Here is a 25,107-nt window from a genome sequence, read left to right as displayed (position 1 = left end):
GTGGGCATTCGCACGGGCTTTAGGAGCCGGTGTTTCTCTCGCTGGCTCTCCACCAGCCGTGGACCCGCATACGCATTGCACCTGCCTGGTCCCCGCCCTGGCCCTGGTAGGACATGGGTGGGAGGCAAGCATCGGTGTCTCTCTCCCTCCACCGCCCTCCCGCCCTCCCTCCCACTCTCTCTAAAACACAAGGGGGAAACGTCCAGGTCAGGGTTAACAAAGGAGGTGCCACTTCCGAGGAGAGGCTGAAATCAGTGTACCTGTCGTGTGACACAGGCATGCGCACTGACGAGCGTGGCTAACGTGCGGGAAGGTCTGGGTTACGGCGTGGACTCGACTCAGAAGGAAACTTTCGAGGGCGGGGGAGGCAAGGGGCAGAGCCGCAGCTGGCGCCCGGCACACACACTCATCCCTGCCTGCCTGCCTGCCTCCTGGCTGCCGAATGTTGGAACGTTCCATGATAAACGCTTAGAAACCCCAAGGTAACAGGCGATGCTGTGCCGTCACCAACTAGACCAGCAAAACCACCTCTCAGACGGCTCACCAGCTGGGGCAGGAGCGTGAGGGGCTCAGCCTCCGTTGAGCGGGGTGCCCCTGGGACCCAGGAGGACTGTCCTACAGACTGGACTCAAGCACACGAATTGACGCCCATACAAGGCCACCCGGTGACAGTGACCAGGAGGTGCCAGATGAGTCCCCCTGGGGCGCAGGGGACATTTCCACCCGTGACGCTGCGGGCCTTTTGGGTCTTGGACCACGTGTGGGGGTGACCCAGTCCCAACACAGTTGTTTAAGAGACACCCCACGGCCGTGAGCAACCAGCTCTGCGGAGACGCACGGTCCCCGGGGCCCCGCCATCTGTGGCCCACTGTCCTGGGCGGAGGCCCTGGCTATCGGCTCGGGGAGCAGGCGGGGCACTCACGGTGATGACATCCAGGATGCTGAGCAGACTGTGGACACTGTCCCCGGCCAGCACCTCTTTGACCGCCACCTCGGAGCCGTCCTGCGTGTGGGAGCAGAGCAGAGGGGTCCACTGGCGGGGGCTCGGCCAGCTGGGCAAGCCGGCCTCCACAGCCCGTCTGAGTGGCAGGGGCCACACCCGGGCAGACTTGCGGGACCAGAGCAATGCACTCGAAAGCAGACGACGGGAAGCGTGAGAACAGCTAAACCGCCCGCGTGACCGCCGTCCACCCACAGGGCCGTCCACACCCAAGGACAGGATCTACGTGTGCCTTTTTCCTCAAAGTCCTAAAACTTAAGAGTTTGCACTAAGTTTTCAAGGGAAAAACTTAAGAAAACGTTAAGAGGGCAGACCTCCAGGAAGCACACAGCAGGCGCCCTCCCCGGCCCTCGCGCCCACCGAGGCCCCGCCCTCGCGCCCGGGCTCTCACCGCGTCCTGGATGCAGACCTCCAGCCGCCCGTCCTGCACCACGTAGATGCTGGTGTCCGGCTCCCCCGGCCGGAACACGTGCTCCCCTTCCAGCAGCTGCATGAAGACCATGTGCTTGCAGAGTTCCAGGAACAGCGGCTTCTCAAAGTGGCCCAGGACCCTGCGAGACCGAAGGGCACATGCGCCTTTGGGAAGGGGGGACGGCCTGGGAAGAGGCTGATGGGGCCCGGCCAGCCTCCCGCCCTCCCCTGCCGGACCCAGAGACCCGGCTCCCCCAGGGCTGCAGCCTGGAGTCCCCATCGGGACGGAAACGCCCCCAGCTGTTTTCAGCTCCAAGCTCCGTGGCTCCGGGACTCTGAACGTGAGCCACACCCACCGCCAAGGCCAGGTGAGGGGCACCTCCGGGCCAGGGAAGGGGCTAGAAGAGGAGGGAAGGTCAGGGAGAGGCGGGGGGACCCGGACTTGCGACTCCCACACTCGCTCAGAGTGCCCTGCGGCAGGTGAGAGTCTGGCACGCACGTAAACACAACAGCAAGACGGGTAAGGAGGCGCCTCCAACCGCCAGGCAGAGGCGGCAGGAGGGAGGCTCCGCTGACCCTCGGGACCACGGAACAGGCCCCGCACGCACAGCTCCTCACCGGACGTTCTTCAGCATGTACAGGACCTCCAGGGGCAGGTGCGAGTTCTTCACGTCGAACTCCGTGAGGTCGGCCTCTAGCAGGGAGGGCGGCGGCTCCTTGGGCTGCAGGGTCGGGTACTCCTTCTTGAAACGCAGGATCCTACAAAGCAGAGACGCGCCCTGAGCAGAGCCCGCAGCCGGGAGCTCAGCAGGGGCCCCTGGGAGAGCCCCAGTACCTCTTGGCCAAGGACAGCACCTTGGTCCTCTTCCTCACCCGCTGCCGGGGGGCGGCCGTGCTGCCCACAAGCGTGTGGGGGAGCGTGGTCACCTGCAGAGTGAACGGGCGGGGGGGGAGGGGCCACGTCACAACCCGAGACAGGCCAGACCCAGGTCTCGGCCTGGGGGTCAGTCCCAGCCCGCAGCTCCTGCCCTCAGCCAGCCAGGACGTGGGACCAACCTCGATGCTCTGGACAGTGACCCCCACAGGCCAGTGCTGCCCACAGAGCGCCTGACCCCTCCCCCAGAGGAGGCATGGCCACCTCCTCCCACAGCCTCTGGAGCCTCCCCTGCCGCCTCCCTCCAGCCCGGCTCTGCACCATCGCCCGGGGCTGGAAAGCCCTTCCCCTTCCCCAGGGTCAGGCCAACGGGGCTGCCCCGGGCAACAAGGGCCCGTCCTGGCCCCTGGCTGTCCCTCAGCTCTCCCTCCCCAGGAGGTGTCAGGCCCAGGGTCTCAGCTGCGCGGTGGGTGTGGGCCCTGCCAGGCTACCTTCCTCATGATCTTCCGGCCGTAGAACATCACTTTGTCTCTCTTCCGGAACCTGTACTGGGGGGTGGGCTGCACCTGTCCTGCAAGGGAGCAGAGTGGCCGCCTGAGCCCCTCCCCCCTCAGTGCTGGGAGGAAGGGCAGCGAGCGCCCAGGCTGACACACCCACCGAGGGGACCCAGAGACGGAAGGCGGCCTGGACGGGACTGGAGAAAGTGTGGACAGATGCAGACCCTGTGGGGCCCACGGGCTCAGGGCTGCCTGCACAGCCAGGGGTCTCCAACCAAAGCCGCGGGGGCAGGGGAGGGGCCTGATGGCCCCTCCCAAGAGCTCAGAACACGGGGCAAGTCACAGGACCATCCCCGTCCCTCCCAGAGCCGGAGTCGGTAGCCACAGACTCACGTTGCTGGTTAAGCCTCCTGCGCACAAGAAGGACAGCGATGCCCACAAGGGCCAGGGCCAGGAGGGCTCCGATCGCCATCCCCGTTAGCTGGGAGAGGGCAGATAGCGCTCGTCAGCAAGGCTGAGGCCCGACCCACCCGACCACAGGCAGAGCACGGGGCCCAGGGGCAGGAGGGCCGGGGCGCTGGTTACCATGGTAGACTGCGGCCGCTGCTCCATCACCAGCAGCCACCAGGACTGCAGGGCGGTGCCCAGGCAGACGCCAGCCTGGGGGAGAGCGCGGAGGTCAGGAAGGCAGGGCAGGCCCGGGTTCCAGGGCAGAGACCGCGCTCAGGGTCGGGGAGGGGACCCAGGGAGGCAGCGGACTTCCGGACGCTGAGGGCTGGGCCCCTCTCAGGAGCGAGACCTGTGTCCACGGCCGCCCTCGGGCCTGCAGGGCGGGGCCGGCAGCCCGGCTGTGCTGATGGCAAACGCTCCCCGCGCCATTAACGCATCTGAATCCTACGCTCTCAGGCTGCGAGTCCAGAGGGAAAGGCCCGCTGGCCGTGGGGGTGCAGAGGCCACCCCTCAGCGCCCTCTGGTCACTGCCAGGACCTTGAGCTGCTGGTCCCCGGGCACTCAGGAGCCCAAGCGCCAGTGGTGCCGGGAACTTCACCTGGGCTTAGAGAAGCTCAGAGAAGGCTGCCAGCCTGCCCCCCGCCCCCCCATGCTGCCCCTGGGGAAGAGCTAAGCTGCCTGCAGAAATCCGGGGGGGGGTGAGGGGGGAGTGAGCCCTAGGGAGCGGCAGAGGCAGGGGCGGAGGATGCCGCCCCCCTGAGAAGGTGAGGAGGAAAAGGGGACCAGCACACAAGCCGGCTCGGCCCCGCCCCTCCCTGTCCGCAGGCCGCTCCCTGGGCAGAGAAGCAGGATGGCGCCTGTCCGTCCTTTCGAGCTCTGCACCAGCTCCTGCCTGGCCCCCCAGAGCTGGCACCGGAGCCAGGAAGCCACGGGCACGGCCGGGCCCGCCGGACACACCGAGCAGAGCGCTGCGCCCGGGCCACAGGAAGCGTCCCGGAAACTCGACCTCTGCACCTCCTGGCCCAGACGGGGTGCTCAGACCCACGGCCACACCCCTCACGCCAAGCTCAGGATTGTCCAGAGCCCACGTGCAGTCCCGAGGTCCCGCCAATGCCTCACGGTGACGCTGAGGCCGGGAACGACCCAGGGGAGGGAGACGCAGGGCCACCGCCTGGCTCCGCAGGCCCCAGGGAGCTGGCCAGAGGCTGCGCGGACCCCCCACCCCTCACCCCCACCCACGGTCCACAAAGCCCCCGACCCAGGAAACGCGAGCTCCCTACCTGCGGGCCGGCGTGCTCCTCCTGCTCCATGGCTGAAAGGGAAGCGAAGGTCCAGGTGAAAACGAGAGACGTTCCCACGAGGACGAGTGTCCCACCAACTCAGCCGCGTAGGAGAGCGAGCCTCCCGCCTTGCCCTGGGCTCCCTTCCGCGTGAAGCTAGGTTTTCAGCCCTGGCCCGAGGGCCCAGGTGGCTGGCACACGGCCCTGTGCACCAAAGGTCACCAGCTCGATCCCGGTGTGGGCACATGCCCGTGGCAGGCTCGGTCCCACTCAAGTGCCAGCCGCGGGAGAGCTGGAGAGAGCCGGCCCATGTTTCTCTCTCCCCCCCTTCCTCTCCCTAAAATCGTTAAAAACATATTTAAAAGGGTTTTTTGAAATTATGTTTTCAGCCCTAGCCAGTTTGGCTCAGTGGGTAGAGTGCCAGCCTGCAGACCCAAGGGTCCCGGGTTCGAGCCGATCAAGGGCATGTACCTGGGTCGCGGGCTCCTCCCCGCTCCCCCTCTCGCTTCTACTCTCTAACAATCCACGGGAAATACCCTCGGGGACGCCAACAACAGACACACACAAGCTAAGGTAAACAAACAAGCCTGTTTTCACTGACAGGAAGGCCCAGACGGGGAAGGAGACGTCTCCCCGAAGAGGGGCTGCCTTTTCCGAAGCACCACGCCGCGCCCCTTGCCCTCAACAGCCCCCACGAGGCCGCGGGCACCTGGAACTGCAGCCCAGGCCCCCCCCACACACACCCTCCCCCAGCCCTGCCCAGTCAGCAGGGCAGCGAGCAGCTGGCCCCATGCCTGCCCAGCCGGCGGCAGTTCCAAGCTGGCGCTGGGCAGAGGCCGGAGGGCACCCTCCCCAGAGGCCCGGGCTTGGGGACCTCTCCCCCCGCCGGCCCCGTGTGCCTGAGCCCTCAAGGGGGTGTGTTGGGTCCAGGGGGCCAGCCTCGCTCCCCTGGCCAGGTCTGGGGTCTTCGCCCTGCAGCTCCCAGGCCCCGCGGGAAAGTGGGAGCAAGGGAGGGTCTCTCTCTTCCAAAATCCCACCCAGAGGTCAGGGAGCCGGCAGGCGTGGGGTCAGGTGCCTTTGCTCCCGGGGTCCAATGTCCTGTGCCCTCCCCACCCCGCGGGAAACCCGTCGGAGTCCCCCAGGGCCAGCAGACCTGGACGCCCCCTGTGGCCGGCTACTGCCCTGACCAGGCCTCCCCACACCCGCCAGCACCTGCTGCCACTGCTCTGGGGCCAGAAGGGAGGGAGCCGGTGCAGGGCCGAGGGCCCTGGCATCAGGGTTGGGAGCCTGCAGAGCCCGGATCGAGGTTGGGGGGATACCGGGTTAGGGGTGTCCAGCGTTAGGGTGTCAGGATTAGTGGGAATGGCAAGTTAGGGGGTGTCTGAGCTGGCTGTGGAGGTTAGGGAACAGGAGTATTAACAGGCGTGACATTTAGGGGGGCCATTGGGGTTGCGAGGGCACCAGGGTTAGGGAGACGTCAGTTGGGGGTTTGCGGGGGTCGGGGTAAGGGGGCGTCAGTGTGACAAGGGCGTCAGGTTAGGGGGTGTCGGTGTTACCGTGGCTTCGGGGTTCAGGGGCCACGGGTAGGGGGCGTCGGTGTTACAGGGACATGGGTGTTAAGAGGGGCGTCGGTAGGGGGCTTCACGGTTCCTGGGGTGTGAGGGGCGACGCGGTTAGGACGCTGGTGTTAGAGCAGCAACACGGTTACGGGGCAGGAGCTGGGGGCGCCGGTGGGGGCACGGCCGGCGTCCGGCCCGAGGGGAGCGGCTGCGGCTCCCCGCAGCGGCCAGCGGCCGAGTGCGCCCGGCGCGGGTGGGGAGCAGCGGCCGCCCCTCCCCGCGGGCCGGACGCCGGTCGCCGCTCGGGGCGCGCGGCGGCCACTCACCGAGCCCGCGCTCTCGCCGCCGCGCACCGACGCCGGCTCTCCCCGCGCATTGGCCGGGCGCCCTCCGGTCCCGCCCCCTCGCAGGGCCGCGGCTGCGCATTGGGCGCGGCGCAGCCAATCGGAGCGGCTCTTGCTGCGGCGCGGGGGGCGGGCGCCGGAAGCCGCTTCTAGCGCCGGAAGCGCGCCGCGGAGGGCCCGGGGCGCACGAGGGCGGCGGCGGCGGCGGCATGGGGCTCCTGGGCGCGGCGGCGCGCTGCGTGGTCCGCGGGGCCGACCGCATGAGCAAGTGGACGAGCAAGCGGGGCCCGCGCACCTTCTACAAGAGCCGCGGCGCCAAGGGCACCGGCCACCTCGCCCGCGGCGGCAAGTTCGTGCTCGTCCGGGAGCAGGTGCCCGAGCTGGTGGTGCCCGACCTGGCCGGCTTCAAGCTCAAGCCCTACGTCAACTACCGCGCGCCCGCGGGCACCGACACGCCCCTGACGGCCGAGCGGCTCTTCCGCGAGGCGGTGGCGCCCGCCATCGAGGAGGACTTCAGGGCCGGCACCTTCGACCCCGAGCGCCTGGAGAAGTACGGCTTCGAGCCCACGCAGGAGGGCAAGCTCTTCCAGCTGTACCCCAAGAACTTCCCGCGCTAGCCCGCCGTGCCCCCCACCCCCGGCGCCTCCGTCCCCGGCGCCCATTAAAGGCCGTGGCTTCCTCGGCGCGCGTTTGGCCTGTGGTCATTGGGAACGGAGGGTGGGGGTAGCGGCCCCGCGGGCGGTCTCCGCCCTTCACCCCCTGGCGGCCCGGTGTGACCCGATCACGGGGTCCCGCGCGGCTCGGCGGGGTGGGGGCATGTCACGTGGAGGCGCCGCGCCCCTGGGGCAAACCGAGGGTGAGGCGGGGACCGCGGGTCTCTGGTCGCTTGGCTTCCTGTGTGCCCGGCGGCGACCCCAGCTGTGACCTTTGTGCTTGGTTGACCTTCAGTGACCCAAGCTCTGCAGGAGGTAAGCGCGTGTGGACATAAAGACCGGGCGGAACCGACCCGCTAGCCTAGAACAGTGGTCCGCAAACCGCGGCCCGCGAGACACATGCGGCTCTTTGGCCCCGTGAGTGTGGCTCTTCCACAAAATAACGTGTGGGCGCGGGTGCAGTGCGATGGAAAGTTCGAGGCCCATGCGCAGAGGTGGGTTTTCGGAAAGGAGATGGGAGAAACAGGTATACAGGACGGGTGTGGGCGGGAGAGGTGGAAGGGGTCAACCTCAGCGAACTTAACCTCAATCAGACTGAGGACGTTTTTAGCAAAGGCCAGCATAGGGGTCATCTAATTAAGTTAATAACAATGTCCCTATCTAGATAGTTTAAGTCTAAAAAATTTCGCTCTCAAAAGGAATTTCAATCGTCGTCCTGTTGATACTTGGCTCTGGTGAGTGAGTTTGCCGACCACTGGCTTAGAAGAGCCGAACACCCGACCGCCCGCGTGCTGAGTTGCATCATCAGAAAATAAACCAGAAGCCACGTTGCTGCTCAGCACCCGTCTACTCGGTGATGCTGACCGTTTGGCGAGTCCAACAGTGGCCCCTACGATGAACGGTCTGAAAGCCGGGGGTCAGGAGCCCGGTGTCTCATGTGCAACCCCGGGAAGCTCCCGTCCCCGACGCCACATGAGGAAGTGGCCAGCCCCAGCCCCCCCCCCAGCTCAGGCAACTGCACGCACACACCCTCTTGGTGCTGCAAAGCCGGCAAATGTGTACGTGCTTCTGGTTCCTCGGTGGGGTGGGTGATCTTTGGTTCTCAACCTCCCTAATGCCGCGACAGTTCCTTATGTCGTGGTCACCCCCAACCATAACATTATTTTCGTGGCTACTTCATCACTGTAATGTTGCTACTGTTACGAATCGTAATGTAAATATCTGATATGCAGGATGTATTTAGGCAACCCCTATGGAAGGGTCGTTCGACCCCCAAAGGGGTCTCGACCCACAGGTTGAGAACTGCTATTTTAAAATTTCATGTACAATCCCTCTGGTGATATAAAGTAGCTTTAAAAACCTTCCTCCAGCCGAAACCGGTTTGGCTCAGTGGATAGAGCGTCAGCCTGAGGACTGAGAGGTCCCGGGTTCGATTCCGGTCGGGGGCATGTACCTGGGTTGCGGGCACATCCCCGGTGGGGGATGTGCAGGAGGCAGCTGATCGATGTTTCTAACTCTCTATCTCTCTCCCTTCCTCTCTGTGAAAAATCAAAATATATTTTAAAAAAAAAATAAAAAACTTCCTCCAATTACTATAAATGTTGCTTAAATGAAGAGGAAGAACTGAAAGTCGGAACCATAGAAGACAAGCCCGAGAACTGGGAGAGGCCCTCCACTGCCCACCAGGCCCTCGGGCCAGAATCACCGTATTTTGTGTTTGTTTTTAAATTGATTTCAGAGAGAGAAGAAGGGAGGGAGAGATAGCAACATCAATGATGAGAATCATAGGTCACCTGCCTCCTGCACGCCCCCATGGGGATCGAGCCCACAACCCGGGCCTGTGCCCTTGACCAGAATCGAACCTGGGACCCTTCAGTCTGCAGGCCAATGTACCCACTGAGCCACACCAGTCAGGGCCGGCGTCACCGTTGGAAGGGCCCAGCAGGTAAGGGTCACTAAGAGCCAACAGCTCCTGCCTGTCCACTCTGCAGATTCCCCGAGATGCGGCCCTGCACGAGGCGTCGGAGACCAGCAAGCCCAGTGAGGGTCTGAGAGCTCGTTCACAGCACTGTCTTTATAACCCCCAGCCCGGGCCTGTCCCCCGGCTCAGCTGTTCTCCCACCCCCAGAGGTGAAGAGCGTGGTCATAGAAGGAGCAAGTGGCCAGCAGGTGGATGTTAAGGTCTGCTTCCATGCCCGAGTCACAGACACAGATCTTGGTCCTGGGGCTGTGCAGCTGGCTGCTGCCCCTCCTCACGTCCTCTGTGGACGGCTGGGGAGAAGTCCTTTCCTTGCTTCCGCTCCCGTCGTCTGTTAGACCATCAGGACAGGGAGGTTCCGGCCACTGGTCTCCAGCCACGTCTTCTGTTCCGGCTCCTGGGTCGCTGCCGGACAAGGACCCTGAGTGGGATGATGGCTCAGTGTCAGGCAGACGGCAGAAGGTGAGCCAGGACCAGTCGGCTCCGTACAGCAGGGAACTGGGCAGCGTGTGGGACACAGAGATCGTACACATGTCCTGCTGCTTCTCTGGACAGAGACAGAACAGGGAACGCAACGTTACGCAGAGCCGGTCTCAACCCCGCCGCTGGCCCTGCCCGCCCTCAGGCATGCGATGTGGACAGGCGAGCCGACACCAGGCGTGATGCGCCCTGCACCCGAGAGCACTCGGCCGGGCTGGCAGGACACGTGCGCAGCTGAGGACAAAGGAGCTGCCGTGGAGGGGGGGGAGGCAGGAGGAGCGGAACAAGCACCCGTGAGGCGGGGGGAGAACAGGGCTCCCGGGAGGAGCCACACACAAGGGACGGGGGAAGGGCCTGGGGCTGCGACCAGGCGGGAGGGTCACCCCGTCAGCATGCTCAGCTGAGAGTCTGAACAGGAGCAGTTTCCTGGTGGTGAGTTGCTATGGCAACTTTGAGGCTGGAGGTGGGACTGGGAAGAGGCCAGGCCTCCATCCAGAGGCACAAAGCTGCGGAAGGCCTGAGAGCAACACGACCAGAAGAAATGAGCGGTCTCCAAGCCTGAGGGGGTCCCGGGTCCAGGGCAGGGCCGAGGCTGGCAGGAGCCGCTGGGGAAAGCCAGGGCCAGTGAGGGTGGGAGCGCAGAGCGCCGCCACCAGCTGGAAGGTCACAGCCCCGGAAGGGTGGCTGCTGCTGCCTCCCACACGCAGGGGTCAGGGGCACAGCAACCTGACTCGCGATCAGAACGCGCAAGGACGAAGCAGGGCCGCACAGGCCAGGGCGATGCCTGGCGATTCCCAGGACTTGCCATAGCACACGCTGCAGGAAGGCCCAGCAGAGCTGGCGGAACCGGTGCTGGTTCTGCCCATAGTGAGGGTCAGTGAAGCATGTTTGGGGCCCCAGGCCACGCAGACCACACTGTGCGCTGGCAGGAAGAACAGGCAGAAGGTGGGCCAAGGGTGGTGAGGAACGTGAAAGTGCGAAGGCTCCTGCCACAGAGGTCCCTAGCAATACAGAAGGTTCCAGAACACCCAAGCTGGTCAGGGAAGAGCTGCAGCACAAGGGCCCAGTGCTCGCAACTGAGACTCGGGGCGACCACAGCCAGGCCTGGGACCCTGGGGTGTGTGGGGCTTGGTGGCTGCGGGCAGGAGCTGGGAGCCCCACTTACCCGTGGCCTGCTGGCAGTCGATGACACTGAAGCCACCGTGCATGCAGGCCGCCAGGAGCAGGTGGCTGTGCAGGGGGTGCCACCGGAGCCTCCACACCCCGCCCTGCATAGGCACGTCTGCGAACGGCTGCTTCATGTTCCGCGTGTCCCACAGCAGAACGTGCTCGTCATAGCTGAAACCCAACAACAGGGCCCCAGTGCGGGCACGTCTCCCGGGAGCCCGCCCCACGCACCAGGACCCGGGACCAAGCCCCCGCCCACACCTGCACCCTGGCCCCATGGCAGGAAGGACCCGGGAACCGTCGCGGCCTCACCTCCCCGTGGCCAGGATGCCCTCCTGGTGGGGGTGACTCTGGATGCTGCACACCCCCATGCGATGTCTGTAACCAAAGGGCAAGACCTCAGCAGGCGCAGGGCAGGCGGACGCCGCGCGGTCACAGCCTCTGCCGGCCCTGGGTTTACCTCCTGCTGGTGAACGTAGGCTCGCCAGGTGCCCTGGTGTCCCAGCCTCTCAGCAGGCTGTCGTCCCCACCTGTGGGAGAGAAGCACCACTGACGAGGGCCCTGGGGCAGCAGGTGGCCGTGTCTCAGGGAGGGAACTCGAGTCTGAGGGGCGACTTTTCCTGGGGTTTCTGGTTGCCACCAGACTGAAGAGCACCCCTGAGCCACAACTGCCTTCAGCCTCAGGCGCCTGCAGGGGAAGAAGGGACGGCTGGTGAGGAGCCAAGCAAGATGGGCCGAAGGAGCCGTGGCCAGAACCTTGGCAGGAACGGCTCTGGTGGGGGTGCCCAGCTCCTGGGTCTGACAGAACAGCCTGCCTCTCCTTCCAGCCGCAATGGAGAAGGAATAGGTGGGGTCTTTGCATCCTGCACATCCAGCCGCTCCTCTCCTGTCCCCCCAGAGACCACGGCCACCACCTCCGGGGAGAGAACCTGCCTGGGTCAGAGGCTGCACAGGCCACCGTTCCCTTCTCGTCCCCAAGTCGCAGCCCCAGGAAGTCGACCCATCTCTCCCTTTCCCCTTCATTCAGGAAGGTAACCCACCATAAGGGCAGCAGCAACGCGAAATCCAGCTACCAAGCCAGCCCGGGACTCACAGCACCGGCCACGCCGGGGCCTCCGCCGACTCGGCACAGACAGCACCGCAGAGGGAGGGCTCCCGCTGCCACCGCCGTCAGCACCACCCAGGCCCCACAGATGCTGCAGCGGACGCCGCTGTGCTGAGAGGTGGGGACCAGCCAGAGCTCTGGCCCCAAAAAGCGCATTCTGCACACAAGGTCTCAGATCCCAGCGAGGCCAGGGTCAGGGCCCGACCACCTCGTGTGCTCGCTCCTTCCCGCACACGTTCGGTGTTCGGAGAGGCGTGAGGCCGACGTGTGACCGCCGCCCAGCGCAGGAGACCCACCTGAGTACACCACTTCCGTCTGCCAGTAATTGAAAGCTGCAATCCAGGCCTCGAAGCTGTGGGCCTGCCAGGTGGCCACCTCGTGCAGCCCGGACCCCGCCTCGTCCAGCTTCAGGAGGTGCAGCTGGCCCTTGGAGTCGCTGCTGATGATTTTTAAGGGCTGGGGACTGGCCCTAGACACGGGAGCAATGGAGAACCCGCTGAACTTCACCCAGACCCAAACTCATCACGCTTCAGGTTCCCAAGCAGCTACACGCTGTGCCCCGAGTCGGTCCCGGGCGAGGCTCTGCATGGCCTGGCACGTGCCTCGTTGTAAGCAGGTGCCTGGGCACCTGGCAGAGCGGAGCTCCCACTCAGCCTGTGGACATGTCAGTGTCAGCCTCTCCTGGTGGAGACCCTGCCCTTCATCTAGAAGGCTGGCATTTCCGTCCTTTCGGGGGGCTGGCGTGACACCCCCGGGTCTGGGGAGCTGCAGCCGGGGCAGCACAGGTGGTGCCAATGCTCCCGCGTGAAAGCAGGAATGAGCCGTGAGCGCGAAGACGTGGCCCTTACCTTTCCGCCTTCCCAGTGGACCAATCCAGGGACAAGGCCAGACACTGCTTGCCCAGGGCAAAGCTGGCAAACGGCTGCAGGGTGTAGGTGGTCTCCTGGGGGAGAGACCGAGTCAAGGGCGGCCCAGGACCCTGGGGGTCAGCCTCCAGCTCCGGCGGCCGCCACGCCCTCTCGCCCTCCTTCACTCCCAGGTGAACGTCTGCACTCACGGGGAGGCCCGAGAGCTCACACACCTGCAGGAGGGATTCCCAGCCGCGACCTTGGGGAGGCAGGCCTCTCCCCTCCCACCCCCCAAGCTCTCACACCCCTACGTGGCCTGGAAGGGCCCTGGTGGCCGCCCTCAGCTCCGCAGGCTGCTGGACCTTCAGAGGCACAGACAACGACACTTTCCTCTGGGTTCCTTTTCAAAAGCCACGCGCCTGGCCACTAAGTGCCGTCTATCTCCTAAGATCTACGTAGGTTTTGTTACGCAACCTGGACCGCTTAACCCCACCCACAGGCTCCCAGCAGTTGCCCCTCAGGTGGTTCCCGGCTCCTGCCTGGATCCCTGGGTCCCGTCTTCCTCCCTCGTTCCCAGGACAGGCTGCTGCTCCCTGAGGCCAGGAGCAAGGCCTTTCCACTGGAGCCCTCCGCTGCCACAAACCCGAACCCGGCGCCCCTGGGCCTCTGCTCCAGCCCTCTCGCCGCAGGCCGTGTGCTCCAGAGCAGGCATGGCCCTGGGGGCTGTCCACTCCCCTCCCCACAGGACTCGCAACGGTCAGGGCTGCTGTCAAACACCCAGCAAGTCCCCGCAGTGGTTCTGTGCTCTCCCAACTGTCGCTGAGAAGGGCCAGTCCCACATAAGAGTCACTAATGCCCGGCCGGTGTGGCTCAATGGTTGAGCCCCGACCTATAAACCAGGAGGTCATGGTTGTGGGCTTGATCCCCAGTGGGGGGCATGCAGGAGACAGCTGATCAGTAATTCTCATCATCGATATTTCTCCCTCTCCCTTCCTCTCTGAAATCAATAAAAATATATTTTTTAAAAAAAGAACAGTGGTCCAGGCTCTCCTTACAGAGGACCTTTCAGACCCATCGACAGGTAAGCCAGCAGCCTGTGGCTTCAGCCCTTCTGCGGGTGACACGTAAGCGACCTCCTCTCGGAGAAGCAGAACCCGCTACGTTAAAGTGGGCTGTGCGCTGCCTTAGACCGCTGCGTGCCAGACTTCCCGGCAGAGACGAACCCCCGAAGACACTCCCTCCCAGACCGTCTCCATCGCATTCCCCCCCCCCACCCCCCACCCCCCCCTCCCCGAGGATGCCGGTCCCCAGCCACTAACCTTGGATCCCAGCAGCTGGTACAGCCCTATGAGCCCATCAGCATCAGCCACAGCCAAGAGGGCATGGCCGGCCACCGGGACATGGCACCTGAGCGGGGAGTTCACGTGCCAGTCAGAACGGGACACAGGACAGCACAGTGCACCCCAGGAACTTGCCATTCACACGGAAGCCCCTACACTGTTTTGGAGCCTACAACCCCGTGCTAACAAGATTCCCAGCTTACGAATCCTAACACCAGCACCACTTCTCAGAACGATCCTGACTCTGGGGCTCGGAGACCGACAAAGGAAATGAACCCCAAGGCTGCATCACCCCGCAAGTGCCCGCAGGTGGGCAGGACAGCAAAGAGACAAGCCACAGCTCAGAGGCTGCCCGTCTGTGGGGTGCTGCCAGGCATCGGGCTCCCTGCCAGTGACAAGATACGGGCCACGGGGCTGCTAGCGAGTTCGTACCATTTCATGTCCAGGATGGCAGCCATGTCTGTTCTTTGGATCTCAGCCACAGAGCCGTCATCGCAGCGGTACAGGTAGAGACGGCCCAGCCGGGCCTGCGGCTCAGGGACGTCCTGCTCGCACTACAAAGGACGCAGATGTGTCCAAGGGGCCCTGACCCAGGCTGCCGGTGGGGCAGGGGCGAGGGAAAGAGGTGGGGAGCGGATCCTGCCTGCGAGCTGCCCCCACTTTCTGAACTAGAGAATGTCCCTCCCACGGGTGTGCGATGTGCGGGCCCAGCGCAGAGCCTCGTACCCCAGCCGATGGGCCAGCTGAGCTCAGGGCCGCGCAGGGCAGTCCTGGCGGAGGCCTGCGTCCGGCGCCAGCTGTCACTCCCCGGGGTCCGGCTGGGCCCCCATGTCTGCTCCCACAGATGGGGTGCAGTCCCTACACAACCCCACTTCCTCTTTACTGGAGACCTGACCCATCAGCTGGAGCCGCGCTGCACACAGGGTCTACCCCAGCCACAAGGCCCACGTCGCCCCGCCGCTTCCCACAGGGGGCGCCCTTCAGCTCCCCGGCTGCAGAGAGGTCTGGCCATGGGGGCGGGGTGCCCGGCCCCAGGAGCCCCATCTCGCCCTCCCAGACCCCCTGCGCGCGGCTACACGCCGGGGAGCACGGCCAGGCGCCAGGGCCGGGCCCGCGCACCTCGTCCTCCGGCTCCTGCAGCTGGTAGGTGCCGCAGGCCAGCACGCGCCTGCAGCCTTCCAACGGGCACCACTCCACCGTGTCCGCCGAGTACTCCGTGTCCACCGCCTGCAGCAGCTGCACGGGGCCGCCCGGCTCCCGGCCGTCGGGCGCGCCGAGGACCCATTTGCGGTGGTGGTATGGCGAGGCCAGTTTGTGACGCGGGTCGGGCCGAGGCCGGGGTGACAGCGGGGTTGGGGTCTGGGGCCGGAACCCTAGCGTGGGAGGAGGTACTTCTTCCCCTCCCGCTGTCACCTCCCTCCCGACTCCTTCCGGTGTGTCGGGGCGGGACTTCCGGCCGCCGTTGCCGCCCCTCGTAAGGCCAGGCTCCTGCGCCCCCTGCCGGCCGGCGGACCTCAGCCGGCCCCACGTGCCAGGGCGCGCCCCCTGCCTGGGGTTTGGCAGGACAGCTGGGCCCACGAGGGGAGCGGAGGGTGGAAGCGTGCAAAGGGCCTAGACATTAATGCAGCGGAGTCCAGGGTGGAAGGAGCTGGGCCTCGGCTGCCCTCCTGCCCACCCAGTAAGGCAAGTGGGCGCAGCCAGGACGCAGGCCTGCCCGCCAGGGCAGCGGGGGAGGACACAGGCCCAATTGGAGGTGCCGAGGGGTCCTGGGCCCTCAAGGGGAGCCCAGGCCCTCGGCAGCAGGTGCAGGTGCACGGAGAACAGCCAGCGTCCAGGGAGGGCAGGGGTCCCCCGCCACTTAGATCTAGGATATAAGGGAGTGGCCAGCACAGCCATGGTCAACCCAGGAGGCTAGAGGACGCTGACACCGTTGAAGAGTTAGGAGGGAAGACAAGTCGTGGACCCTGCTATGGGCTGCAGTGTCCCGAAAAGAGATGTTTTTCTATCTGGGACAAACGAGGTCAACAGCCCGCCCGCCACACTCCCAGCAGGTTAGAAACAAGCCCCGCCGTGAACGCACCCTCCGAATGGGCTTCGCAGATGCTCTCAGCTGCGTGGCCACAAAGATCAAGAGGTTGGGGCTGGGTGTCAGGCAGTGGACAAGGGAAGCTAGTGGACCGTCTAGTCTAGCTCGTGCTCCAGGGGCCATGGTGGAGACATGAGCACAGGGAAGGGACTACTGCAGAGACCAACTCCAGGCCAAGGCCACGTTCCCAGCTCCAGCGCAGACTGGACACATGGACATCAGCTACGGGCTGGCTGCCTCCTGTGGCTCCAGCTCCATGGCCGACAGCGATCCCCAGGGCAAGGCTTTGCCCAAAGCGCCACGAGACACTGTAGAAAGCAGCCAAGTGTCAGGACCCAGTGGGCGCTGTGGTCAGCAGACGCTGGGCACCGCCCTTCCCATGTGGTTTTCTGACAAATGGCTGACTGCAGAGCACTGTGTGCTGGCCAGAGGGTGTAGACCAGCTGGACATCACCCTGGCCACTCCCCAAAGGACAGGCAAAACCCACAGCCAGAGCCTGGTGCCTCCTTGCCCAGGAACTTGTTTAAAAGCAACTGTTGAACACGTGGGGCCCGTGCCGGGAAGACCATCCAAACGCAACATGCCCACCTACATAGGCCCCGCCCCCAACGGTCCTGGCCAGAACTGGCCTCTGGAAGGAGTCACCTGAGAATGTCCCAAGAGCTCAAACAAGCTGTAGGGACAACCGTCTCTCAGGATCACGTCACTGTCCCCATTGGCTCTGAGCCCATCACTGCCCAACCCAGGGTCTGGAGGGACCTGAACAGACCTCCCAGGTGCAGCAAAACTGTCTCGGACCCAGGAATCCCACGCCTGACCTGCAGCCGCAAAGGAGCTTCTGGGCAAACAAGTGTGTGGGGTCCGGCGTCCTCACGTTCAGAAACCCTCCTGCAGGCTGAGAACAGCCTGCCTTCCCGGTGTGCTCCGTCACGTTCCGTCCTGTTCTCCAGGACACACACAGGACACCTCGCATGCAGGAGCGGCAGGACGCTCAGGGGGACCAGAGGCCAGCACGGGGCTGCCCAGCCAGGGACACAGTGGGCACACAGAAGAGCTGCCATGGAGCGTAGCAGGACCTCCAGACAGTCACACTGGAGGGCCAGCCTCACCCTCCTGCCAGATGCCAACCACACAGCCCAGCTCACTGCCCCAGGGTGGCCGTGCAAGGCGTGCTGCCACGGGGGAGAGGCGGCCCGGCTCCGACACCTGTGGCTCCAGGGAGGGCGGATGCCCAGCCCGTTGAGTGAGGGGTAGACCTCCCATCCTCCTGGTCGCTGCTCACAGGCAGGGCCTCAGAGACCTGCCAGGCGAGCCCCCACGGAGCTGTCGGCCACTCAGTGAGTCCAGGCGAGAACTGCAGAGCTGGGCTGCGATCCCCTGGGTCGGCTCCACAGCCACAGGACAGGGGGTCTGGGCCTCACCCTTGGGAGAAGCCTGGGATGGAGGCAGGTGCCCCCCACCCCAGGGCCCGGCCCACTCGGAAACGGGCTCAGCAGTCAAGGAGGAGCGCAGAGCAGATGCTAGGTGACTGCCCTTTACTTTCCTAGTAGATGCCACGCCCGAGGCCGCGCTCCTGGGCCGGCTCCTGCTCCCTGACAGTTTTAGACACATGGCCTGACCGCCTGCTGCTTGAGGATGACAGCAAATGATTCTATTTGTAATTCCTAACCCCCCTCGGCCTCCCCCCCAAAAAACTGTACATGAGTTTACAAACATATTAACATATAAATAATGAGAAGCATCCTGGCGGGAGCCTCCCAGCTGTCTCTACTGGAGGGGCACTTCCCGGGGAGCGCTGGGCCCCGCCAAGTGCCCGCAGCCAGGGCCGCCGCCGCCACCGCTGCCGCTCCGGGCGCTGGCTTCCTCCACACCAGGCTCCCCACACCGTGTCCCGGTGCCAGGGCAGGCCCGGAGCCTAGGGCCGTGCTGCCGCTGCCCAGTCACCGCTCCGGCTCGAGCTCGTGCTGGAAGGGGCGCCGCTTCTCCCGACAGTGCTTCTTGTGGGCGGGCCAGTCCTTCTGCTGGCACTGCGAGCCGCAGTACCGGGCCACCTGGCAGCGCCCGCAGATGTTGAACTCCCGGAGCTGAAAGCACAGAGCAGGTACCTCTTGGTCCTGCGGAGGGACTACTCCGACGGGAGGACCCGGCCCTGGCCCCGGCCCCGCGGCTGAGGAGGCCCGAGGGGCCCAAGGCCGGGAGCGGCGCGGCCGTACCTGCTTCTCGATCATCGTGCAGGGCGGGTAGTGGCACTCGTAGTAGGTGCAGGAGCTCTCCTCCTCCTCCACCACGTCCCCGTTGGCGTTGTAGTACCGCGTGGCGCTCAGCGCGGGGAACTGCTCCTCGATGGGGTCCGTGGGAAGCTGCTGGATTGCGAGCCAGTACAAGCTCTGCTCCCTGAAGGAGAAGGGGCCCAGCTCCAGGCACCGGGGATGAGGCAGGACCCCAGGATGGCCACCTGTGTCCTCCTGCTCAGGAGACCCCACCGCACTGTGGGCTCATCTCCACGTGTCCTACTCTGTAGCACGCGGTCTCCCCACTGAAAGGCGCAGAGCAGGGCTGGGTCTCCCGCACGAGGGCCACGCAGGCACAGGACCCGGCCTCAGGACCCAGCCGCGCCCGCCACCCGAGCCAGCAGGCCGTCCCCTCCCTGCTCAGGGCCCCAGCAGTGCCTGCTTCTGCCTCTGGCTGCTCCTCCTGCCCCACATCCTTCTGACCACCGGTCTGTGTGAGTGGACAGCAGGGCTGCAACCAGGGCTCCAGAGCGAGGCGCCTTGACAGGCAGCACCGTGACCTTCCAGAGAAGTTTAACCCCCAGGCCTGTGGGGACTCGGGTAAAAGAGGGAAGAGGCCCCGGCTGGTATGGCTCAGTGGTTGAGCATCGACCCAGGAACCAAGAGGTCACTGGTTCGATTCCCAGTCGGGGCACATGCCTAGGGTTACGGGCTTGATCCCCAGTGTGGGGCGTGCAGGAGGCAGCCAGAGGGTGATTCTCACTCATCATTGATGTTTCTATCTCTTCTCCCTCTCCTTGTATTTTTGTAAAAATCAATAAACATTTTTTTAAAAAAAAAGAGGAAAGGGAAGGGTCACCCTCACCTAACACCATACACAAAAGTTAACTCAAAATGAACCAAGGACCTAAACATAAGACCTCACACACAAGACTTCTCAGAATCAAATACGGGACAAAAGCTGCACTACCCTGACTCGGCAAAGATTTCTTGGATATGGCACCAAGCCACCGGCGACAAAGAGAAAGTAGACACATTGGACTTCACAAAATCTAAAAACTCTGTGCATCAAAAGACACTGTCCAGAGTAACCCACAAAACGAGGGAAAGATTTGCCGACCATAGGCCTGATCATGGATTACAGAGGACATGAAGAACTGCTGCAATTCAACAAAGTAACACAATTTACAGGCAAAGAACCTGAACACACATTCTCCAAAGACATACAAATGGCCCAAAAGCCCATGAAAATATGCTCAACATCACTCGTGTCGGGAAAATGCAAAACTACCATGAGATACCGACTCACACCAGTCATGGCTGCTATTAAAAAAACCAAACTAGCCCTAACCGGTTTGGCTCAGAGATAGAGCGTTGGCCTGCGGACTTGGGGGTCCCAAGTTCGATTCCGGTCAAGGGCATGTACCTTGGTTGGGGGCACATCCCCAGTAGGGGGCGTGCAGGAGGCAGTTGATCGATGCTTCTCTCTCATTGATGTTTCTAACTTTCTATCCCTCTCCCTTCCTCTCTGTAAAAAATCGATGAAAATATATATTTTTTAAAAAACATACTTTATTGATTTCAGAGAAGAAGGGAGAGGGAAAGAGACAGAAACATCAATGATAGAGAGAATCATTGATGGGCTGCCTCCTGCATGTCCCCCACTGAGGACCAAGCCTGCAACCCAGGCATGTGCCCCTGACTGGAATCAAACCCAGGACCCTTCAGTCTGCAGGCTGACACTCTAACCACTGAGCGACACCAGCCAGGGCTGTTTCCTTTTTTTGTTTTTAATTTATTGATTTGTGAGAGAGACAGGAAGGGGGGGAGAGATCCCTGTCTTGTTCCACTCATTTGTGTATCCATTGGTTGAGTCTGTAGGAAACTTGCCCATCAGGCCAATGCTCTAACCCAGCAGTCGCCAACCTCTCGGACCTCACAGACCAGCAGCGATCCGTGGGCCTCCGGTTGGCGACTGACCTATCAGCCAGGGCTCTGTCACTTTCAACCAAAAATCTAGGAGGATAACTATTACAGAAGGGTCAGTTTCCCTCAAGATCAGGGAGTTTTAGGGCCATACTCTAGCATCAGAGGCGAGAACGCAGAGGATTGGCCCCAGCCCTGCCCCTCTCGTCCTGAGCGCCGGGGACCACCCCTACACCTGGCCTCTGAACCCTGCCGCTCCCAGTCCGCAGCTCAGGCTCAGGCAAGACCGTGAGGATGACACCTGCGGCACTTCACCCGTCTCACTGACATCTGTCCGCTGGGAGTCGCCACCACCGTCGGGAACAGCTGCCCAGAGGCCTGAGGACACGCAGAAACCCCAGGGAGCCCTCTGAGCCTGGAATGCACGTGTGGCCAGACACCCTGGCTAGTGTCAGCAACCAGTGTCAGCTCCCAGCCCCCGTCCTGCTGCTGGTCCCCCAGCTCGCTCCAAGGGCTCCACCAAGCTCAGAGCTGGGCGCCCCCCGGGCCGCAGGAACTGCCCTCAGAGCAGCCTTCCCACCCAGGCGGATGCCTGCGCTGTCCTGAGCGTAAGCGCTGTTTGCAGGACTCAGAGAGGAGACCACGCCCCCAGTCCACGCCGCCTGCTTCCCTCAACCACTGCGTAAACTGTTGGGCAAGGAGCGTGACAAAAAGAGCTGTCTGTGCGCACAGCGAGCTGCAGACACCTCACTGCCTCGGGGATAGAGAGAAGTCCTGCCCCGTGCAGGCATCCGGCCCAGACGACACTGCTCCCGACAGAGCCCGTCCTCAGATGACCCTCCCACAGAGAGAAGCATCAGGACCTTACCCACCTCCAAGAACAGGAGGTCCCCCCAAATCCCTGAACCACAGCAGCATCAGAGCAGAGCGGGGACGTGGGCCTGGTGATGAGAGCGGGCGGTCCTCGCGCCGCCTGGCCAGCTGGGAAGACCCACCTCTGTTTGCTGGAGGTCTCCTCCGCTTTGGGCCGCCAGCCCCACGGCACCAGCTGCAGGTTGTCCAGGCGATTGTCCACGGTCACCGCGTTGAGATGCACAACCTGGAACCCAGGAGCGATGCCGCCCCTGTGCCGCTCCCTAGAAACAAACACTCTTCGACCTGCCTCCAGACAGCCCCACGTGTCGGCCACGCAATCTGAACTGCCCCTCGCACACTGATGGGCACACGCCAGGAATGGCGATGCCCAGGGGAACCCCAGGGTGCCAGCCTGTGGCCCAAACTGGACCAGACAGGTTGACAGTTTAGCCCTTGGATGAAGAGCTGGGTGGGCTGCAGGGAGCCAAGGCTGGAACCCCAAACCCTGCAGCACAGTCTAGAGACGCCCCTCTGAGCGGCCCCCCTGTGCACACCAAGGAAGGCCGCCGCTTCCCCACGTCCCACCAACGTCCCACCAACAGGCTCAGCGAGAGCCGGCAGGCATATTAGCAGAACCAATGGACACAGACACTGGGGCGGTGGGGGCTTGCCCAGGGTGGGAATGGCTGGGGAGGGTGTCAATGGGGGAAAAAGGAGACATATGTAAAACTTTAGACAATAAAAAAATAATAAAAAAGAAAGAGCCGGCGGGGACCAGACCCCACCCTCCCTGGGAGGCCGTGAGGGCCCAGTGAGCTGCGAGCAGAAAGAGCACGTGGTCTGGAGACCTAAGCGGCCCCTCCCCTGAGCCAGCAGAGGGGCACAGGAGCACGAGGGGAGGCCGCCCTGGCTCCCCGACCCCGTGGGCGCCAGGTTCACGCAGGGCCAGCGGGGAGCACGCAGCCTGGAAACACCCACCACAGCAGCTCGTGCAGCAGCCGGCCCGAGCCCCTTCCCCGGTTCTTGTCGAAGGCGTACGCGAAGATCTTAGCCCCGTTTCCGTCTGCGTCCACTTCCATCCTGGCCTGAGGAGGAACAGGCACAGGGCTGCTGAGAAGCCATTCAAATTCCTCTTAGAGAAACCGAGTGACGTGAATGAGGCAGAGGGACGGAGCGGGTCTGTTGCTGGGACCCTGGGAGTCCCCAACACACCGCACCAGAGCCAGCGTGTCCCAAGCTCCTGCATTTGAGCGCGACGGACGAGCCACTGTGCACAACGCTGTGGACAGAGAGAAACGGGCTTCCCTCCCCTTACAAAAGCCCACAACCAGTGAGAGGCGCCCCTGCTCCAGCAGCCGCTGCAGGAGTGTGTGGGTCGTCTCCCGAGGATGTCAGGGAGGGCAGAGCGCTGGGGGACCGGGCATGAACACAAGTTGGTCAGGCAGCGGCAGTGGAAGGCAAGGGTGCCAGAGGATGAGAGGAAGGAGCACAGGGCACCAGGAGGGCCAGGGCCCGGGCCAGAGGGGAGGTGGGGGGACAGTCTCCTAAGGCACCAGGGCTTGTCCAGTTGAATTCGGTCACGAATGTGACACAACTGGTCTCTTCTTCGGGAGGAGAAGCGATCAGGGCGGCCCTTGGGGAGGAAGAGTGCCATGGAGGCAGCGCGGAGCCCGGGTTCTGCAGGGAGCTTCCCGGGCCCTCCCACCCCAGCAGGCTGGCAAGGGGGCCCCCCGCCCTTACCTCGAAGGAGTAGCCCTCCACCAGCGGGATGTCCTGCTCGTCGATCAGCGTGTACTTGGTCTACAAAGTAACCACATTTCACAAGTTACATTAGGGACCAGCAAGGTCCTGGCTCCGGACCAGCCCCTTCGGAGTCAGAGCTCAGCAGGCGAGGGGTGGACAGCCTGCCACAGAGCAGGTAGCGGTGGCAGGGCTGGTCATTCCCACCCGAGACTGTACCAGAGGAGCGGGCACCAGGCTGCACTTGCCACCCGCAGGAGGCTGCCCGTCCGACCTGCCACCAAGCCGGCCAACCTCGACTCTGTGTGGTTTCAGGTGCCAATAAGCCTAGCGGGACATTGCGGCTTCAGGGGAGCAGGGGGAGGGCTGGGACTGAGGCAGAACATCCGGAAGGTTTCGACTCTGTTCGTTTCTTAAGCGGGGCGGCCGGCACACAGCTGCCCGCTGCGCTGTCCTTTCTGTGCCATGGAAAAGGTCTGGAGGCTCATGGAGGCAGCTGGGCGCGGAGTCGGGGTCTCAGAGCCGCGGGGGCCCCCCTTCCCTAGCTGGAGCGCCACGCCTCTCGCAGGGCGGGACGCTGTCGCCTAGGGTCTGCGCCCGTGTTACCTGCATCTGACCGCCTCTGCTCCTCTCCCACCCGGAGCTTCCGCCGCCGGCGATGGGAACAGGGTTCCCATCCAGGGTACGGTCCGCGGCTGGTCAGCGGCACGGCGGCCGGCTCCTGGAAACAGCCAAGCCTCAATGCCCACCGGCGCGGGAGCCCCAGCCTCGGACAGGCGGAGGCGGGGCCGGGACGGGAGAGCAGCAGAGAGAGGCCTGGCCCGGCGGGGCCCTCGGAGGCGCGGCCAGACGTGGCCACCGCGGGCCGCGTGAAACCTGCGCGAAGCGCCACGAGGGCCCGCAGGCTCGGAGCGGCGCGCACACCGGTCTCCCCTGGAGCGAGCGCGCCGCCTCGGAAGGGCGCTGCGGTCCCCGCGCCGCAGGTGCCGCCAGAGCCGCCGCCTCCCGGGCCGCGGCGCACCGTCCGAGCCCCAGGCCGCGGCCCCAGGAGGGTGCCCCGCGGGGACACGCCGCCGGCCCGCCACCCGCACAACCGCCGGGCCCTGTCCCCCCGGCCAGGCCCCGCGGCCCCGACCCAGCCCCAGTCCCGCGCCCCGACGCCGCGCCCCCCGGCCCAGCCCCCGGCCCGTGCCGCTCACCTTCCCGGCCACCCGGCCGAGCCGCACGATGCCCAGTTTGAAGTCGGTCATGGCCAGGCCTGCGCTCGGCCGGCGGCGCCGCTCCCTGGGGAGGTGCCGGGCCGGGGCGGGGCCGCGGCGCGCCGAGCGAGCCGGGCGGGCGGGCGGTCAGGGGTCGGGTCCGGGCAGCCGGGCGGGACGAGGCTGGGCCGGGACCGGGCCGCCTCAGCCGCCGCCTCGAGCCCGCCGGACCTGCCACGCGCCGCCGCTGCCGCCGCGCGCACCACCGCGAGCGGAGACGAGGGCGGGGCGCGGGGCGGACACACCCCCGCCCGCCGCCTTCCGGCCAATAGCGGGGCGCGCCCTGCACCAGCCGGAGCGCGCCGCTTCGCCGCGGCCAATGGGGAGCCGGCCAGTGCGCAGGCGCGCGGGGCAGCAGGGCGACCGCGGGGGAGGGGCGCGGCCGGGGGCGGGGCGCGGCCGGGGGCGGGGCCTGCGCGGCCGCCCCGCGACGTCAGTTTCGCGGGAAGCTTTGTGCCGGCACCGGCTCTCCGGCCGCCCCGACCCCGCGTTTAACCCGCGATCCCGCGCCCCGATCCCTGGGCAGTTCCGGGCGTTGCGCCCCCGGCGGTCCGAGGCCCCGTGGTCAGGGTGCAGGACTCGCCGCGGCTCCCATAAACGGCCTGCGTCCAGGGCAGCCGGCAGGGGCGGGATCGGGGTTGAGCGCGGGACCCCGGTGCCCCGGCCGCGCCTGCAGGACACCGGAGAAGCCCAGCTGAGGACCCGCCTACCCCCCCGCCCCTGCCGCCGTGTCTCCTCCGCACTGGGCCCAGTTCCCGACCAGGCGGCCGGCCCCCAACCCAGGCGATACCAGCCTTCCCCGGGCCGCAGGCTCCTTAACTGAGGTGGGCGACGTCCAGGGCATAGAACCGCTTCCCCGGGGACTCTCGGCCTGCCTCTTGGGGGCCCTGCCTCTTCGGGGGACCTGCCTCTTGGGGGGACCTGTTTCTTCGGGGGCCTGCCTCTTCGGGGGACCTGCCTCTTGGGGGGTCTGCCTCTTCCGGGGTCTGCCTCTTTGGGGGCCTGCCTACCAGCCTTGCCTCC

The 25,107-nt window shown here is 64.9% G+C and overlaps 3 protein-coding genes across 5 annotated transcripts in view; all 3 read right to left on the bottom strand.

Annotated features, from left to right (window-relative positions):
- PNPLA7 (patatin like domain 7, lysophospholipase) overlaps positions 1–7,093 on the bottom strand; it is a 30,281-nt gene extending 23,188 nt beyond the window's left edge. Inside the window, exons 1-9 of the mRNA XM_081103102.1 lie at positions 6,398–7,093; positions 4,513–4,544; positions 3,368–3,442; positions 3,176–3,263; positions 2,777–2,856; positions 2,247–2,338; positions 2,030–2,170; positions 1,392–1,551; positions 923–1,003 (exon numbers count right to left, since the gene is read on the bottom strand). Of these exons, the coding sequence (XP_080959228.1) occupies positions 923–1,003; positions 1,392–1,551; positions 2,030–2,170; positions 2,247–2,338; positions 2,777–2,856; positions 3,176–3,263; positions 3,368–3,442; positions 4,513–4,544; positions 6,398–6,677 (1,029 nt within the window). The 5' untranslated portion in view covers positions 6,678–7,093. The remainder of the gene's footprint in view (positions 1–922; positions 1,004–1,391; positions 1,552–2,029; positions 2,171–2,246; positions 2,339–2,776; positions 2,857–3,175; positions 3,264–3,367; positions 3,443–4,512; positions 4,545–6,397) is intronic.
- A 1,194-nt stretch (positions 7,094–8,287) lies between these two features.
- Positions 8,288–16,779, bottom strand: DPH7 (diphthamide biosynthesis 7). 3 transcript variants are annotated; one of them, XM_081103099.1, is made up of 9 exons: positions 15,106–16,779; positions 14,419–14,540; positions 13,966–14,053; positions 12,647–12,741; positions 12,095–12,267; positions 11,154–11,223; positions 11,006–11,071; positions 10,692–10,864; positions 8,288–9,593 (listed from the first exon to the last, which is right to left on the bottom strand). In XM_081103099.1, the coding sequence occupies exons 2-9, from the start codon at positions 14,442–14,444 to the stop codon at positions 9,175–9,177; spliced, it is 1,110 nt and encodes a 369-aa protein (XP_080959225.1). In that variant the 5' UTR covers positions 14,445–14,540; positions 15,106–16,779; the 3' UTR covers positions 8,288–9,174. The 3 variants fall into 3 exon arrangements, with proteins under 3 accessions (XP_080959225.1, XP_080959226.1, XP_080959227.1); XM_081103101.1 differs by having other exon boundaries at positions 9,124–9,467; positions 15,106–15,820; XM_081103100.1 differs by lacking the exon at positions 13,966–14,053 and having other exon boundaries at positions 15,106–15,926.
- An 813-nt stretch (positions 16,780–17,592) lies between these two features.
- On the bottom strand, positions 17,593–24,285 carry ZMYND19 (zinc finger MYND-type containing 19). Its single transcript, XM_081103096.1, has 6 exons — positions 24,025–24,285; positions 22,826–22,885; positions 22,064–22,170; positions 21,226–21,366; positions 18,287–18,467; positions 17,593–18,157 (listed from the first exon to the last, which is right to left on the bottom strand). The coding sequence occupies exons 1-6, from the start codon at positions 24,073–24,075 to the stop codon at positions 18,014–18,016; spliced, it is 684 nt and encodes a 227-aa protein (XP_080959222.1). The 5' UTR covers positions 24,076–24,285; the 3' UTR covers positions 17,593–18,013.
- Between the last annotated feature and the right edge of the window lie 822 nt (positions 24,286–25,107).

Source organism: Myotis nattereri (assembly GCF_964212035.1).
Source record: "Myotis nattereri genome assembly, chromosome: 12".
Classification (NCBI taxonomy): Eukaryota; Metazoa; Chordata; class Mammalia; order Chiroptera; family Vespertilionidae; genus Myotis; species Myotis nattereri.
Note: the sequence above shows the minus strand (reverse complement) of the source record. Positions and strands in the feature narration are given on the sequence as shown.